At 42.7% G+C, this 17500-nt stretch overlaps 2 protein-coding genes across 2 annotated transcripts in view; one reads left to right on the top strand and one right to left on the bottom strand.

The window, feature by feature from the left end:
* LOC143023657 (putative ferric-chelate reductase 1) overlaps nt 1-17500 on the top strand; it is a 138745-nt gene that overhangs the window by 37662 nt on the left and 83583 nt on the right. The window lies entirely within an intron of this gene.
* Nucleotides 7778-9310, bottom strand: LOC143023659 (uncharacterized). Its single transcript, XM_076182262.1, has 2 exons — nt 8861-9310; nt 7778-8797 (listed from the first exon to the last, which is right to left on the bottom strand). The coding sequence occupies exons 1-2, from the start codon at nt 9308-9310 to the stop codon at nt 7778-7780; spliced, it is 1470 nt and encodes a 489-aa protein (XP_076038377.1).

Below are 17500 nucleotides of genomic sequence, written 5' to 3'. Positions count from 1 at the left end.
CTCAGAGATTTGCTACGAAAATGATAAAAATATTCTGTAGGCATCCAGGATAAAAGAAAAAATGGCACGCAATACGGAAGGGAACAGATTAGCACATATTTATGATTTAAAATGTTTATGGTTTACGTATGTTAACCTTCAAAAGACGAAAGATAATCATCCTTCTTAAGCCGTTTAGAGAACTTTAGTACCCTATCAGTCCTCACCAACTTCATACTACCACTCACATTGTTAACCAATGAACTGTATTATCAACAATTAGATTAAGGAAGAGGACTGTACGGAATCCATTTGGGTAGGGGTTATAGGCAAGAATAAGAAAGTTATTATTGGCGTCTTGTATAGATCTCCTAACCTCAGCATTGAGCAGACTGATCCTCTGATTCATAAAAATTCACAGAGCGTCCCAGTACAAAAACGTTGTGATCATGGGAGATTTTAATTATAGAAACATTGACTGGGAAACTTTAATAGTAGATCAGGAAACAAAGAAATTCCTAGATGTGGCGCTGGATAATTTCCTAAAACAAGTGATTACCAATCCTACGAGGGGAGAAAGTACTCTGGACTTAGTTTTAACTAATACTGAACACCTAATGAGTAACGTAAAAGTGGGAGATAGTCTAGGCTCCAGCGATCATCAAGAAATAAGATTTAATATTATTTGGGAAGAATTAAAAAGTACGAATAACGTCCAAGTACCAGACTTCAGGAGAGCATACATACATACATATACCAAGGCTTTTTACCCCCTTACCAGGGGGATAGCCAAAAAGGACAAGTCACAAAAACATTCCCACCCATTTCATCCCCGAAAACACTCCACACCCCTCCACCCTCCCTCCCATCTTAGCACCTCCTAGATGACGGGTCATCCCTGCACCCTGTCCACTGCCCTGGGTCAGAAGCAGTGTCGCAGGACACAGCACATTCACAGCAAGGCCGCTTCATTAAATCGGCGACCCCCCCTCTCCGTCCCCCCATATAAAGGAGAGGACGGGGAGAAATCCCTTTGGGCTGCGTCAAAATTTTTGCTCACACATACTACCTCACCCCCATTCCCCCGTCCAATCCACCTCATGCATCACAACATTTTCCATATACAACCATTCTCCATTCACCCCTGTCTTCTGTCCTCTCCCGTCCTTCCTCAGCCGACATTCCCCTCTTCCCCAAAGCCCCCTTCACCCCATCCATCCATCTCATCCTAGGACGTCCCCTCATGTTCACTCCCCCCACATCTGCCTTCCATACCTCCTTTACTAGTCTTTTTTCACTCATTCTTTCCATGTGTCCAAACCATCCTAATACTCTTTCATCAACCCTATCTCCCAGCTCCCTTTCCACCCCTGTTCTCCTCCTCACTTCCTCATTTCTCACTCTATCTAGCCTAGTAACCCCTATCATACTTCTCAGACACTTCATCTCAAACACATTCAAGTTCCTTCTCTCTTCCTCTCTCATGTTCCATGTTTCTGCTCCATACAGTGCTGTTGGCACAATCACTCCTTCATACAGTCTCCTCTTAGCATCCATTCCCAGATTCCTATTCCTCATTACAATTTTTAAACCACCAAGGCATTTATTCGCTTCTCTCAATCTACATTCTACCTCCACCTTCACTCCACCCTTTCCTGCCACATTTGCACCCAAATATCCAAAACTATCCACTTCCTCCAGTTGCTCTCCCTTAATGCTCACTTCCAGATTACTGCCACTTTCACCCCTTGTACATCTCATCACCTTACTTTTACCCACATTTATCTTCAGTTTTCTTCTATCACACACTCTCCCAAACTCTGTCACCAGCTTCCTCAATCCCTCCTCCGATCCTGCCACAAGCGCAGTGTCGTCCGCAAACAACAGCTGGCTCACCTCCCACTTTTCTCCATTTTCTTTAACCATCTCCAATCCCTGACCCACTACCCTTGCATTCACCTCTCGCACTACCCCATCCATGTTTCAGTTGAACAGCCAGGGTGACATAACGCATCCCTGACGAAGTCCCACCTTTACCTCAAACAGTCACTCTCTCCATTTCTAATCCTGACGCAAGCTCTACTACTCTCATAAAAACTCTTGACAGCTCCCAGAAGCTTTCCTCCTATCCCGTATATCCGCATAACCTCCCACAGTGCCTTTCTGTCTACCCTGTCGTAAGCCTTTTCCAGATCCATAAAGGCCCAGAAAACATCCTTCCCCTTACCTATAGCTTTCTCACATATCTGTCTTACCACAAAAATCTGATCTACACAACCTCTACCCGTCCTAAACCCACACTGTTCCTCACCAATTACTCCCTCTGTTCCTCTCCTAATCCTCTCAATCAAGATCCTCCCATAAGCCTTCCCAACTACACTTAACAAGCTAATCCCTCTGAAACTACTACATTCACACTTGTCCCCCTTTCCCTTGTAAAGTGGAACTATACACGCACTCCTCCAGTCCTCTGGCACTCTATCTTCTCTCCAGCAAACATTAAATAACCTCACTAACCAGTCCACCATCACTATACCTCCTTTTTTAAGACATTCTGCATGGCATCCATCCAGACCAGGTGCCTTACCTGCTTTCATCATCTTAACTGCTGCCTTCACTTCATCCTTCCTTATTTCTCCTCCATTTTCCTCACTCATCACTCTCATTTCCTTAGCATTTCCCACTGCAGCTATCTTTCCCTCCCTATCCTCCTTCACATTAAGCAACTCCCTAAAATATTCTGCCCATCTTCCCCTTACTGCCTTCTCCTCCATTATTATCTCTCCATCTGCACCTTTTACCTTTTCTTCCCTACTTGATTTGCCTCCTCTTCCTCTCTTAATTTCTTTCCAAAACATCTTTTTATTACTTTCAAGATTTTCTGTCATACTCTTACCCCATTTTACATCTGCTCTTCTCTTTGCCTCCTTTACCTTTTTCTTTACTTCTCTTTTCTTTTCCCTGTACGTCTCATATGACTCCCTCGTCCTACTTTGTAACCAAACTGTGAAAGCTCGCTTCTTCTCTTCTACAACCTTCTTCATTTCCTCATCCCACCATTCACTACCCTTCCTTCTATTTCCTCCTGACCTTCTTGTTCCACACACCATCCTTGCACACTTTGTGACTCCCTCCTTGAACCATCCCCATTCCTCCTCCACACCTACCTCCACTCTATCCTTCACTCCTCCTTCAGCTTCCTCTTGTACTCCTTCTCCTTTTCCTCTTCTTTTAGAGAGTTCACTCTAAGCACCTCCCTACCTTTTGTCCCTTTCCTCTTCCTCCATCTGTCCTCCACTCTCATCTTACCTTCCACCAGAAAATGATCTGATATTCCCCCACCCTCTCCCCTTAGCACATGTACATCCCTAACTCTTCCTATCATAATCCTATTTACCACTACATATTCCATTAAAGCTCTATCTACCACCTTTCCCTCCATCACCCTCTCCCATGTGTACTTATGCTTGACTTTCTTCCGAAACACTGTATTTGCTATCATCAACTCTCTTTCTAGACACATTTCCACCATCAACTCTCCACTACGATTCTTTCCTGGAAAACCACATTTCCCAACCACTCCATCAATTGGCTCCTTTCCTACCCTAGCATTAAGGTCTCCCAGTACTATTACATTTACACTTCTCCCTAAACCCTCTATGCATTCATTTAAATCTATCCAAAAGGTCTCCTATTTGAAATTGAATATGAAATGTCATGTGGACGTTGCGGACGTTTTGGACATTGTCGAGTCTCGGTGCGTGACCGGGGGTCAGGTCATGGCCAGATGTCGGGTCACGGAGGGTAATATGCATACCTTGGTTCAGGTCATTTGGGGGCGAGGGCTCAACAGACAGGTCAGCGATTTGGATGAAATGTATAGCAATCTAACAGATTTAATTATTAATGCATAAAATACATTTATCCCCCTGAAGTCAATACGGAAAAGTAGTAATACTCCCAAATGGATGACGGATAGATTAAAACATGAAATTGGAATGAAAAGAGGACTTTACGTATAAAAAAAAAACACGGGGAAACACCTTAGATCAAGATATAACGAAATGGCAAAGCTGGTTAAAAAGAATACACGTACAACGAAACGTAATTATGAAATTAAGGTTGCTAGTCAAGCAAGATCCAATCCAAACGGTTTCTTTCATCTCTATAGAACAAAAAAAAAACAAAGAAAGAATAGGACCAATCAAAAACGATGAAAATGCCATGATAGAATTGGAGGAAAAAATGAGTGAGGAGTTTAACAATTATTTTCTATCGGTGTTTACTAATGAGAGATAGATAAAGTACCTGACTGCGATCCGAGGGGATGAAGAAAGTAGTCTATCTAATGTCAGCATTAGTAAAGTAGAAGTAGTCAAGCAGATTGAAAGACTTAAAGCTACAAAATCTCCGGGTCCAGACGAATTTTTTCCGAGAATGCTTAAGGAGTGTAAATTTGAAATCTGCGACCAGTTAATTGAAATATTTAATATCAGTAGACATTGGTTTTGTGCCTACTGCTTGGAGGCAAGCAAACGTTGTTCCTGTTTTTAAGAAGGGAGATAGATCGTCTATATGCAACTACAGGCCAATTAGTTTGACATCGGTTATAGGGAAAATGCTTGAATCAGTAATAGTAAATAGACTCAGAGAACACATCGAAAGACATAATTTAATTCGTGATTTACAGCATGGTTTCTCCAAGGGTAAGTCATGTGTGATTAATCTTCTATCCTTTTACACTAAAGTATATAAGACGTCAGATAACAATAATAATTACGATGTTATTTACCTTGACTTTAGCAAAGCGTTCAACAAGGTGCCACACCAGAGATTACTAAATAAAATCAAAGCCCATGGCATAGGGGAAAAAGTGTTAGAATGGATTAGAGCTTGGATTAGTAACAGAAAACAGTGGGTCACCATGAGTGGAGTAAAATCTAGGTGGGGCAATGTTACTAGCGGTGTCCACCAGGGCTCGGTTTTGGGTCCCTTGTTGCTCATTATGTACATAAACGACTTAAACGACGGGATAAATAGTGATGTTAGTAAGTTTGCGGACGGCACTAAAATAGGACGCCTAATTAGGTCAGGAGACGACGCAGAGATTCTGCAGTATTGTCACGGCGAACCGCGACAGAAAAAAAAAGAAGAAATAAAGAAAAAATTGTGTAATATATATAGATCAATTCGGATGCTACACATTGCCACCCATCTTCTGGAGGAAGCGATCATTTTTCCGCTACTCCTTGACAGCCAATGACACAAACCGCAGGATGAGGAGTTGTACTGGGCTGCAGGTTAGTCGTCTGGTAGAACATGGGACCTGTGGGTATGTGGGCCCTAGTCCGCTTTCCATTCTTGGTTGAAAGGAAACTCGACCGTCATTGGTTCATTTATTCTTCTAACCTCATCCAAAAGCTTCCCAAACCGGGGAAGGGAGGGAATTGAGAACTTGCGTCCCATTCGGTCTCCTACTAGTTCCAAGACTAGTTTCTGAGACCAGACTCGTTTCTGTTCTCCAACTGGTTCCCTTTTAAAAGGGACAATTTGAAGATGACCTTAATAGCTTTGTTAGGCCGTCTGGCAGTGTTTACGTGATATCTCTCTCTCTCTCAGACCACGTGAGTGTGTGCAAATACATCGAAAACGTTTTTGATCCCTTCTTTCTGATAGAGAGTAGGAATATAAGTGACATAGTAACATTTTTACATGTGTTTGTTGACGAATACAGTCTTTTTATGGATTTCATTATAATTAATTTTAATTATTACAATAGTAATTTAAAGATATTAGAGCTGGATGATGAATCAATTTCTAAGTATATCCAAAATTATTAGAAGGATTGCTTTTCACCCTGACAGGATGATCTTAATAAATTGTTAACATGGTCGGTGACATGGCAAATGAACTTCAATATCTCTAAGTGTAGTGTGTTAAACGTAGGGCTACACAACCCCGAAAATAGATACAGCTTAGATAACACGCTTTTAGAGAAAACTGAGTGCAAGAGAGACTTGGGAGTTCTAGTGAGTCCGGACCTTAAAACCAGGAAGCAGTGCATTAGTGCCAGGAATAAAGCTAACAGAGCATTAGGTTTCATTGCTAGTACAGTAACGAATAGAAGTGCAGAGGTAATTATTAAACTCTAGCGATAGTTAGACCCATCCTTGACTATGCGGTATAGTTTTGGTCTCCGCCCTACAGAATGGACATCAATTCACTAGAATCAGTACCGAGAAGAATGACCAAAATGATACATGGACTCAGAAATTTACCTTACGAAGAGAGGCTTAGGCACCTTAACTTACACTCTCTGGAAAGACGTAGAGTGCGGGGTGATCTAATAGAGGTGTTCAAGGGTGATGCAAACAAGGTCATTATATTAAAACAACAGGACAGGACTCGCAGTAATGGTTATAAACTGGACAATTTTAGATTTGAAAAGGAAATAGGCAAGAATTGGTTTACTAATAGGGTGGTCGAAGTAACCATTTAGTAAGCGCTGAAACTATCAGTTGTTTTAAGAAACGATTAGACAACTTTATGGATGGGATGACAGGTGGTGATGGATATGGAGCTGCCTAATGTAGGCCTTATGGTCTCTTGAAGTCTCCTTCATTCTTATGTTCTTATTTTCTTTTGTTCTATATAAATCAACCGACGTTTAAGAGACCAACATCCGTTTACGTTTTTATATATTATTCTTATTTTTTCTATTATTAATCATCATTACCATCACTATTGTTGTTTTTATCAAGATTGCTGTTCTTATCATTACTACTAAAGCTATCACTGTTTATCATTACTATTATTATTATCATCATTACCATTATCATGATCATTATTATTATTATTATTATTATTATTATCATTATTATTATTATTATTATTATTATTATTATTATTATTATTATTATTATTATTATTATTATTATTATTATTATTATTATTATTGTTGTTGTTGTTGTTGTTGTTGTTGTTGTTGTTATTATTATTATTATTATTATTATTATTATTGTTATTATTATTATTGTGGATAGGTGAAGGGAACACGGGCTGAGGGAAATACTTTTATTCCTGACTAGTTTCGCCTGAGTGGCTTCTTCAGAGGAACATAGTTTGATTTTTTTTTTTTTTTTTTTTTTTTTTTTTTTTTTGTCCCAGCGGCCCTTGCCGATTTTGTGACTGTCTTTTAATTTACCATGTAATGTGTGTTTGCCATGTAATATGTGTAATATGTGTTTATCATGTAATGTGTGTTGTCTTAATTTTTTTTTATTTCTTGTCTTTTTTTTATATTGTCATTATTATTTTATGCACACATATATATGTATATACATCTATATATACATACATACACACACACATATATACATACTATGTATGTACATGTACTGTATATATGTAAGTGGAGGATTGGCGGGTAGGGTGGAGGGGTTTAGGGTTTGGGGATTTATCAATTTTACAGTAGAGATACTACTGGGGAGGAGCAGATGAGGTGGGCCGTGAAGACCAGCTGTCTTCGTCCGGCGTCTGTGAGGCTGTTTTTCAGCAGATGTTCAAGGGCTGTGGCAGGGTCACCAAGGAGGTTTCGGATGAGGCTAAAATGTTGTTCTAGGTCGGGGCAGAGGAAGACGCAGTGGCTAAAGGACACCAGTTTCGTGCCACACGAGCAGATGGTCTGTGTGAACTGGGTCCGCCAGTGATTTGTCCGAAGCCGCGATACCATGGCTGCGATGTGGGGGGGCAGCGAGGAGAGACTGGAGTCGTTGGCCTCGAGGCAGGTCTTTGTTGGTCATCCCCGGGAGACAGCAGTGGCGGCATATTCTGCCTTCCACATGTCCCAGACGGCTCGATCTATCATCCGATACATATCACTTGCCGTGAGCTGTATGGGTATAGCTTCTTCCTCGGGAGCTAGCGCTCCCTGGCGGGCAGCCCTGTCAGCCTTTTCGTTGCCCTGGAGTCCCACATGAGAGGGGACCCACTGGTACTGGAGGCATACACCCATTTGGGCCGCCTCTGCCGAGAGACGTAGTATGTCATTTAAGACGTCGGGTCTTGTAGTGCAGTGGGCGCCCTGCAAGACAGTCAGGCTCGAACGGGAGTCCGACAGGATCGTGACACGTGGTGGCTTCTGAGGAAGGGCGATGATTTTGATCAGAGCCTCCCGGATGGCAACAAGTTCGGCCGTGAGGATGGTGGTGGGGGGAAGCCTTATGGAGAAAGTCTCTCTAGTGGACTGCAGATAGAAGCCAGCTCCTGTGCGACCGTCTTCAAGTACAGAGCCATCCGTATATACTAGAAAATCCCCAGCATAATGTTCTGCTAGGAATTTCTTGGTGCTTTCGAGCAACAGATGGTGGCTTGCCTGGCGGCCTAGTCCATAGACTTCGGTCCTTACTTCAGGTGGTGAATAGGTCCAGGGAGGAAAGGGGTCTTGCTGATTTTGGGCCACTAAGCGGCGATCACCAGGTTGTAGTCCAGCTTGGAGGCAGATATCCTTGACGGAGATAGGCAGACCGCATACGGGTTCCGTCGGTGGGGCCGCGACCCATCCCTCGGAAAGTTCCTCGTCAGTCGAGTTCGGTACTCTGGCTGAACTGAAGAAGTATCGGCAGGCGTCCCTTTTGATACGGCGCCATAGTGGCAGGATGCCAGCTTCACTGTACACCTGCTCGTGAGGGACCAACCGCGGGAGACCGAGTCCCACTCGGAGTGCTTGACACTCAATTAAGGTCAGCTTGTGCACTGCATCCCTTGACAGGTCATGTAGCACTGCCGCCCCAAAGAGGAGCCTTGACCGCACTAGACTCTGAACGATGGGGACAAGAGTTTTGCGGTGTTGGCCTTAGGGTTCGTGCCGGATGGCTCTGACAAGGTTGAGGGCCCGTCGTGCATTGAATGTAACTTGCTGGATGTGTTGAGACCATCTGCCATCTCTCTGGAATGTAACCCCTAGGTACCGGACGGACTTCGCAGGTCTTACAGGTGTTCCACAGATCTTGATGTGGTTCCATTCTGGGTATGTGCCACTGTTGAATCCTATCTGGTGGACAGGCATATAGGTTGTCTTGGCTGCCGAAAGCGAGAAACCAAGGCTTGTAAGTTGGGTCACTACCAGATCGATCTGGCTCTGGAAGTGACGAAGTTCGGCTCTGTGCTGAGTTGAGTCCCTCTTTGGTCGCCGGTGCCTTGTTTTCCTCCATAGTGCTATGTCGTCAGCATAGGCAGTGACGATCGTGTCCCCTCTCACCCCTTTCCCCACATCTGCAATGAGCAACGTGAAAAGGAGGGGGGCTACAACTGAACCTTGGGGGACCCCCATGTCGATGGCTGCCTTAGTACTGAGAGCCCCTTCTCTCCTTACCGAGATGGAACGGCCAGAGAGAAAGGAGCAGGCGAATTTGTGTATGGCTGGGGAGACCCGAGTGATTTCAGTTTACTCAAAAGCTTGGCGTGCCAGACGGTGTCAAAGGCCTTGGCGATGTCAAGGAAGCACGTATGCAGTACCCTGTTTTGCCTCTGGGCCCTGCGGATATGCTCAGATAGCCGCACGACGTGGTCTGTGACACTCCTCCCTTTCCTGAACCCAGCCTGGTGTTTTGGAAGTGCCCCTCTGGAGTCGACGAAGTCCTTTAGGCGATTTAGCACCAATCTCTCGTATACCTTGCCAATATGGGAGGTTAGGGCAACTGGTCTATGGTTGACAATCTTCCCACTATGTTTGCCTGCCTTGGGGATAGACACTACAATAGCGTGTTTCCAAGCTTCATGAACTATTCCTTCCTTCCAGCACTTGTTAAAGAGGGAAAGGAGGGTCTTTTGCATGGGGGCAGGAAGGTGCTGCAGAAGTGGGTATGTGACCCTGTCAGCACCTGGGGACTTTTTGGTAGCCTTGGTTGCCCTCAACGCCCATCGCAGCTCCTGAAGGGTGAAGTCTGCGTCCGATCCTGGTGGGGGGGAGAGGTCCATGCGGGCTTCTTCTTCTTGGCGAGCACGTCGTTGATCCTCGGGGAGGTTGTCCGTCGAGCTTGCGTCAGCGAAATGGCGGAGGAATCCCTCAGCTTTCTGCTCCGGCGTACGTAGTAATTCTCCGTCGGGGGCAGTATGGTCTCTACTCGGAGGGTTGTAGCGCATCTTCATAATCTTGAACTTCTTCCAGGCTGCAGTGAGGTCTTCTTTGTCGTCCCCGCTGTTCCTCCAGAAGTTTAGTTTTGCCCTGGCGATGGTCCGTTTGCATTCCGCTTTAGTCCTCTTCATGTCGGTAAAGGCTTCCTCTGTTGCCTCTCTCAGGTAGCGTTGGTAGGCCCTTCTCTTGTTTCGGACGGCGTTCTGACAATCGTCTGTCCACCATGGATGACCCCGTCTCCCATTTCCGGTTCTTACTTGGGGGATGGCGTGGCTCGCCGCTGCGAGCACGGTGTCAGTGAATCTGGCGTTTAGGTCCTCTATTGTGGAGTTGGGGTCATGATGACATTGAAAATTTACCAGGAAGGCTTGGAACGCTTTCCAGTCTGCTCTGGAAAGGTTTAACTTTTCCTGCGCTGGTGGGAGATGGAGTGTAGGGAAGAGATGAATGGTGATAGATATGGGGAGGTGGTCTGAGGACATGGGATCGTTGAGGGTAAGCCAGTCCGTTGCCCCCGCCAGGTTTGAAGAGACGAAAGAGAGGTCGATGGCCGTCTTGTTGTGCCCCGCTACGTCGGGAAGCCTGGTATGACTTCCGTCATTTAGGAGAATCATGTCGGCAGCGTCTAGTTGGGAGGTAATGGTCGGGGAGGTGTGGGCGTAGTTACTGTCCCAGAGTGCATCATGTCGGTTGAAGTCGCCCACCACTACCCAGTTCTCAGGGATGTCCTGAAGCCAGGTGAAGTGCTGGGAAGGCACAGGGTTATACACATTGAAGATGTGTATGGTACGGTCTCCTTCTACCGAGACAGATGTGACCACCCCGTACCCTTCTTCCAGGGATATGCTAGTCAGTTGCCCTGGTTGGGCAGCCAATCCTAGTGCTACATACGTGGCGACACGCGCCTCGCCTGCTTCATCCGTCTTGTAAAAAGGTGGGTAGTGATAGCCAGGCAGGGTAGGGAGTTGGCAGGGTCGCTTGCGGAGAGATTGGAGGGCAATGACCTCGTAGGAGTTCCTTGCGAGATGTTGCACCAAGAGGTCCCAGGCGGTGTTTATCGCCCGGCAGTTCCATTGCATGATCCTAAGCTCTGCCATGGTTTGCAATGTCGGCGATGGAATGAAGGATCAAGAAGATCCCATCTAAGAGGCGAGCCGCTTGAGGATTTGATCGGGCCAGGTCTTGCTGTAGTATTCTTACGGTTTCCTGAATGTGCCCGATGGAGCTATTTAAGGGAGTTTCCGTAAGAGGTGATGAGGGGGCGGAAGGGGCTGCTTGGACAGCATCCGTCTTATTTGGTTCTTCCTTCTTCTCAGGGGGTGTAGGTGTGGAGTCAGTCAGGTTGCTAGAGGGGGTAGCGGTCCTTTTGCGGTTTTTCCTCTTTTTCTGCTTTTTTTCTTTCCCTATGATGTCTTCGTTTGGTAGGGGAGGGGTGGCGTGGGTTGGTGGTGCCTTTTCAGCGGCGTCGGAGGAGTTTGGTGGATTTGAAGTGATGCAAGGGGGCGTATTATCCGGGATTGTAGTGGCAGGTGCCGTTTTGCCTGAGTTCCCGGTCTTCGCCTGAGATTTAGGGCGCTTCGGCGTTGTTTCAAAGTTCCTGTCCCGGATCTGTTCTTCCTTAAGGTGGGTGTCCCAGCGTTCTCTGGCGACGGCTAAGGCTTCGGAGAAAGTGACGTATTTTTGGTTCTTGACTTCTTGCGCAGTCTTCCTATTGGCAAACTAAGGGCATTTTGGGTACGCGGCGGAGTGGTTACCACAACAGTTTACGCAGAAAAGCTGCTTTTCCTGACAGTCCTGCGTGGGATGGCTTTTTCCACACCGAGCGCATCTGGGGGCTTTCCGACTACAATCACCTTTGGAGTGTCCCAGGAGTTGACATCTGGTATATCTCCGCACGGGGGCAATGTAGGGGACCACCTGGTGGAGAGTGTAGCCTAGTTTGACTGTGGAGGGGAGGGAGGCCATGAGGAAGGCCACGCGTACTGACCCAGTCAGAGACCCGTCCCTGGACGTGAGTCGTTTTATGGAGTTGACTGGGAGGTCCTGAGCTTCCATGTCGGCTTTAAGGAGTTGTTCAGCGTTCTCGTCGAGAGGTACTCCTTTGATTACTCCGACGACGATGGTCTTTGGAATTCTTGTTTCTATCCGTAGAGGTGGTTGTCTCTCTGCTTCAAGTAAGGCTGTGCGCAGTAGCTTCCCCTGTTGCTGCTCCGAGATACAACTGACCAGCCATTCTCCTTTTGGTGTTTGGCGAATGCCTTCGACTGGCCCAACTGCATTTTTTAACATTTGGGCCTGCCGCCAAGAGCCCATCTTTGTGAAGCGGGCGGGGTCGTCGGAGGATTTAATGATGACCGGAAATCTTGAGGGACCTGATACTGGCCGGGGCTTCCTGGGTCGTATACGCCTGTTGGAGACGACTTGCCATTTCTCTTCGGGCGAGCCGCGGTGGGAAGTTACAGCTGCTGCGTAAGATACGCGGGCTGGAGCGCGATCCCCTTCCCCTTCTTCAGGTGCGAGAGGGGTAGCGTTGGCATGTGGGGGAGGCTGGGGGGACTGGTCGGCGATAAGTCCGGCGGGCGGGATACAGTTTTCCGCAGGTAAAACTGGGTCCTCATCCATGTCTTCCGGAAGGTCCCAGTCAGGATTCCCTGAGCGGCGGGCGCCGCGGAGGCGCTTTCGACGGTGAAGGTCTTGAGGAGAAGCATCTTCATCTTCACTGCAGGAGAAAATGCTCTTTGGGTTTGAAGGTTCTTCCATTTGGACAAGGTGGGTAGGGAGAAATTACTCCCACGGTGCAAGCACTCTCACAGTGAGCCAGGCCAATGTGTACTGTGTGCTCTCTCTGGATGATCTGATGCATAGTTTGAAGTCAAGTTGGTCAATATATATGGCAAAAGAAGGAACGTGGCAAAGTGTCAGGTTGGTCCCCCACTCGACCTCATCTGTCGGTGTGGCGGGCTGTCACAGCGGGTGGACCAATTATCCGCCTGTTGTTCGCGTGGCTAAAACGTCCGTCTGGATCAGGGGCTCTGTGCTTATTCATTACGACAAAGTGTGCTGCTGCTTTAGCCCATATTAAATCCCCAGTCCTCTTATTAATGTTATCATGGATGTTGATAAAAACGGACTCCTTCGCCTTTCTTGTCCTGTGATGTTATCCATGAGAATTTTTGCCTGGTCCCATTTTGGTAGATGGCCTCTTTCGTCGACATGGTTAACTATTGCACTACTAACCCTGTGGTGTCTTACATCTGCTCGTTGTAAGTCCTTGATGTCCTGATGAAATCGTTCGCCTTGTTCATCGCTAACATCTCCGAGATTTTCAGGAAAACGATCAAGGTGACTGAAAAGAAAATGCATTTTGATGCTCATATTTGCACCAATTTCACCAAAAGTTTATATTAAGTTGGCAACAAGATCCTTATAGTTGTCACTTTTGTGGTTCCCAAGGAAATTTTGCACTACTTCAACAAATGCGCGCCATGCTGATGCTTCAGGTTCACTCATCGTTTTCATGAAGTTTGTGCCCTTCAAGAGCTTACGGATTTGTAGTCCATCAAAAATCCCTGCTTTCAGTTTTTCAATCGTCAGTTCTGAAAATACATAGTTTTTTTTCGCATCCGACCTAGATATGGATCAAAAGGTCTCCTGTCGGCATGCTCCGCCTTTGTAATCCTTTGTAATATATTTGAAACACTCCCCCATTTTTGTCAAGAGCTTTGACGAACTGCTTGATCAGTCCGAGTTTGATGTGCAAAGGGGGGAAAATGATCTTATCTCGCTCAACTAAAGGTTCTTCCAATATATTGACAGCTGTACATGGAACCATATTTGTTCTAGGCGGCCAGTCTTTCTTAACATAGTGGTTTACTCGGTCTCTGCTGTCCCACATGCAAAGAAAGCATGGGTATTTGGTATAACCAGATTGCTGTCCCATGAGAAAATTCACCATCTTCAAGTCAACACAGATGACCCATTTATGATCATGGTACCGTATCTTCTTTAAAACTAACTTAATTTCTTCATATTTTCCCGTAAGAGTTGTTGAGTGGGCACGTGGGATAGAGCCATACAAATTCCCGTTGTGCAACAATACACTTTTTAAACTACGCTTAGAGCTGTCTATGAAAAGACGCCATTCATCTGGTTTATATTCCTCAATACCAAGTTTTTAAGAAGCCCACTAATATCTCTGCAATAAACCAACACTCCCTCTTTTATAAAGAAAGAAAGGAACTCTTCATGCCGACTCCGATAAAAGGTTATACGGACAACATTCTCTAGAAGATTATTTTCTTTCAGTCGGGAAGCCAACAGTTCTGCTGAGATTTTGGGAGGTTCAAGTCACGAACTAGATCATTCAGTTCCTCCTGGGAGAAAAGCTGAGGTAAAGTCGTATCTGAAAAGTCTTCGTCTCCAGTGTCATCTTCAGGTGATGAGATTTCTTCAGTTGAGGGCAAAGTTATCTGAGGCAAGACATTGTGTGGAACCGGTCTGATAGCTGAGGCAAGATTAGGATAGACAAGAGTTTGTCGGTTTTTCCTGTTAATACCCTTCAAATTTAGGGCACAAAAGTAGCAGTCGTCTAGGTGATTTTTGGGCTCCCGCCACACCATTGGTACAGCGAATCTCATACTTTTCCTTGTCCCTTTAGTCCACTGTCGCATATGCTCTGTACATTGTTTGCAAATACTATGCGGTGCCCAGTATTTATCTTGGTCTCCCAGCTTGACCCCAAAATATGCCATATAAGCTCTTTCAACAAAGTCCGTGATGTTTTTCCGATTTTCAGGCAAAGTGTATTCTCCACAAACGTGACAAAACACATTTGGAGAATTTACGCAAAACCTTCTGGAAGACGACATCTTGCTCATTTTCTGTTGCTGAATTCACCACATCTCAAAAAATCTGGAAAAATAGAAAATTAGAATTAGATATGGCAAAGAAAATTAGAGTGGACGTACGCACATTGTGATTATACGAAAATTCGGTAACTTCAAAACTAGACCTGATTGGTCAAAATGAAGGTTATTTTTGGATTCAGGAGACCAATTTCCTATAGAAATGACTTTTATTTCCTGAACACCAAAAACCTTGTAGACCAGTGTTATTATTATTATTATTATTATTATTACTATTATCATTATTATTATTATTATTATCATTATTATTATTATTGTTATCAGTATTAATATTTTTATAATTAGTATTAACATTATTATTATCATTATTATTATTATTATCATAATTATTATTATTATTACTATTATTATTATTATTATTATTATTATTATTATTATTATTATTATTATTATTATTATTATTATTATTATTATTATTATTATTATTATTATTATTAATATTATTATTATTATTATTATTATTATTATTATTATTATTATTATTATTATTATTATTATTATTATTATTATTATTATTAATATTATTATTATTATTATTATTATTATTATTATTATTATTATTATTATTATTATTATTATTATTATTATAATTATTATTATTATTATCATCATATATATTAATACGATAGCGTGTGTGTTATTTTGTGTGTCACGCTTCTCGAATTGTTTAAATAAGGCATGTTTGTTCCGTAGACTTTATTATTATTATTATTATTATTATTATTATTATTATTATTATTATTATTATTATTATTATTATTATTATTATTATTATTATTATTATCATTATTATTATTATTATTATTGTTGTTGTTGTTGTTGTTGTTGCTATTGTTATTATTATTATTATTATTATTATTATTATTATTATTATTATTATTATTATTATTATTATCATTATTATCATTATTATCATTATTATTATTATTATCATTATTATTATTATTATTATTATTATTATTATTATTATTATTATTATTATTATTATTGTTGTTGTTGTTGTTGTTGTTGTTGTTGTTAATGTTGTTGTTGTTGTTATTATCATCATTATTATTATTATTATTATTATTATTATTATTATTATTATTATTATTATTATTATTATTATTATTATTATTATTATTATTATTATTATTATTATTATTATTATTATTATTATTATTATTATTATACGATAGCGTGTGTGTTATTTTGTGTGTCACGATTACATCAAAAGCAACGACCTTCCATGGTGTCGAAGTTCTCGAAGCTGCCGAAGTTCTCGAAGGTGCCAAAGTTCTCGAAGGTGCCGAAGTTCTCGAACGTGCCGAAGTTCTCGAAGGTGTCGAGGTTCTCGAAGTTCTTGAAAGTGCCGAAATTGTCGAAGGTGCCGAAGTTCTCGAAGGTGCCGAAATTCTCAAAGGTGCCGAAATTCTCGAAGGTGCCGAAATTCTCGAAGGTGCCAAAGTTCTCGAAGGGGCCGAAGTTCTCGAAGTCGCCGAAGTTGTCGAAGATGCCGAAGTTCTCGAAGGTTCCGAAGTTCTCGAAAGTCCCGAAGTTCTCGAAAGTGCCGAAGTTCTCGAAGGTGCCGAAATTCTCGAAGGTGCCGAAGCTCTCGAAGCTGCCGAAGTTCTCGAAAGTGCCGAAGTTCTTGAAGGTCTGGAAGGTCTCGAAGTTCTGGAAGGTCTCGAAGTTCTGGAAGGTCTCGAACTTCTGGAAGGTTTCGAAGATCAAATGAAAATGAAGAAAGAAAATATGGACAGCTCTATATAATTGAAACAAATGAAGCATTAAATCTGAAGCAATGGTCGATAATCCTTATGTAGGGGCATATAAAAACATGAGAACTGTCGAACTTGAAGAGCAATAGAGAGCTACATTACAAAATATCCCTCCCAGAAAAATAACCATGCAATTTATTGCCGGCCCTGATGCGAGGAGATATAATAATCCAACAAATGATGAAATTGCAGCAATATTTGTCGGTGATGATGGAGCACCTCCTGTCCAGCGTGACATTATAGTGTACCCTGAAGGACAACAGAGGGAAAGGATATCCTACCTCCCTTGCCATCTTGATGCAATGATTTACCCTCTTCTCTTTCGTGTAATCTACACGGGTTCCGCTAGTATATATTAATAAGATAGCGTGTGTGTTATTTTGTGTGTCACGCTTCTCGAATGGTTGAAATAAGGCATGTTTGTTCCGTAGACTTTATTATTATTATTATTATTATTATTATTATTATTATTATTATTATTATTATTATTATTGTTGTTGTTGTTGTTGTTGTTGTTGTTGTTGTTGTTGTTGTTGTTGTTGTTGTTATTATTATTATTATTATTATTATTATTATTATTATTATTATTGTTATTATTATCATTATTATTACTATTATTATTATTATTATTATTATTATTATTATTATTATTATTATTAATATTATTATTATTATTGTTATTATTATTATTATTATTATTA

This window comes from Oratosquilla oratoria, unplaced genomic scaffold (genome assembly GCF_046742065.1).
Source record: "Oratosquilla oratoria isolate Oo_2021 unplaced genomic scaffold, ASM4674206v1 SCAFFOLD54, whole genome shotgun sequence".
Taxonomy (NCBI): Eukaryota; Metazoa; Arthropoda; class Malacostraca; order Stomatopoda; family Squillidae; genus Oratosquilla; species Oratosquilla oratoria.
The sequence above is the reverse complement of the archived record's forward strand: the minus strand, read 5'-3'. Positions and strand labels throughout refer to the sequence as shown.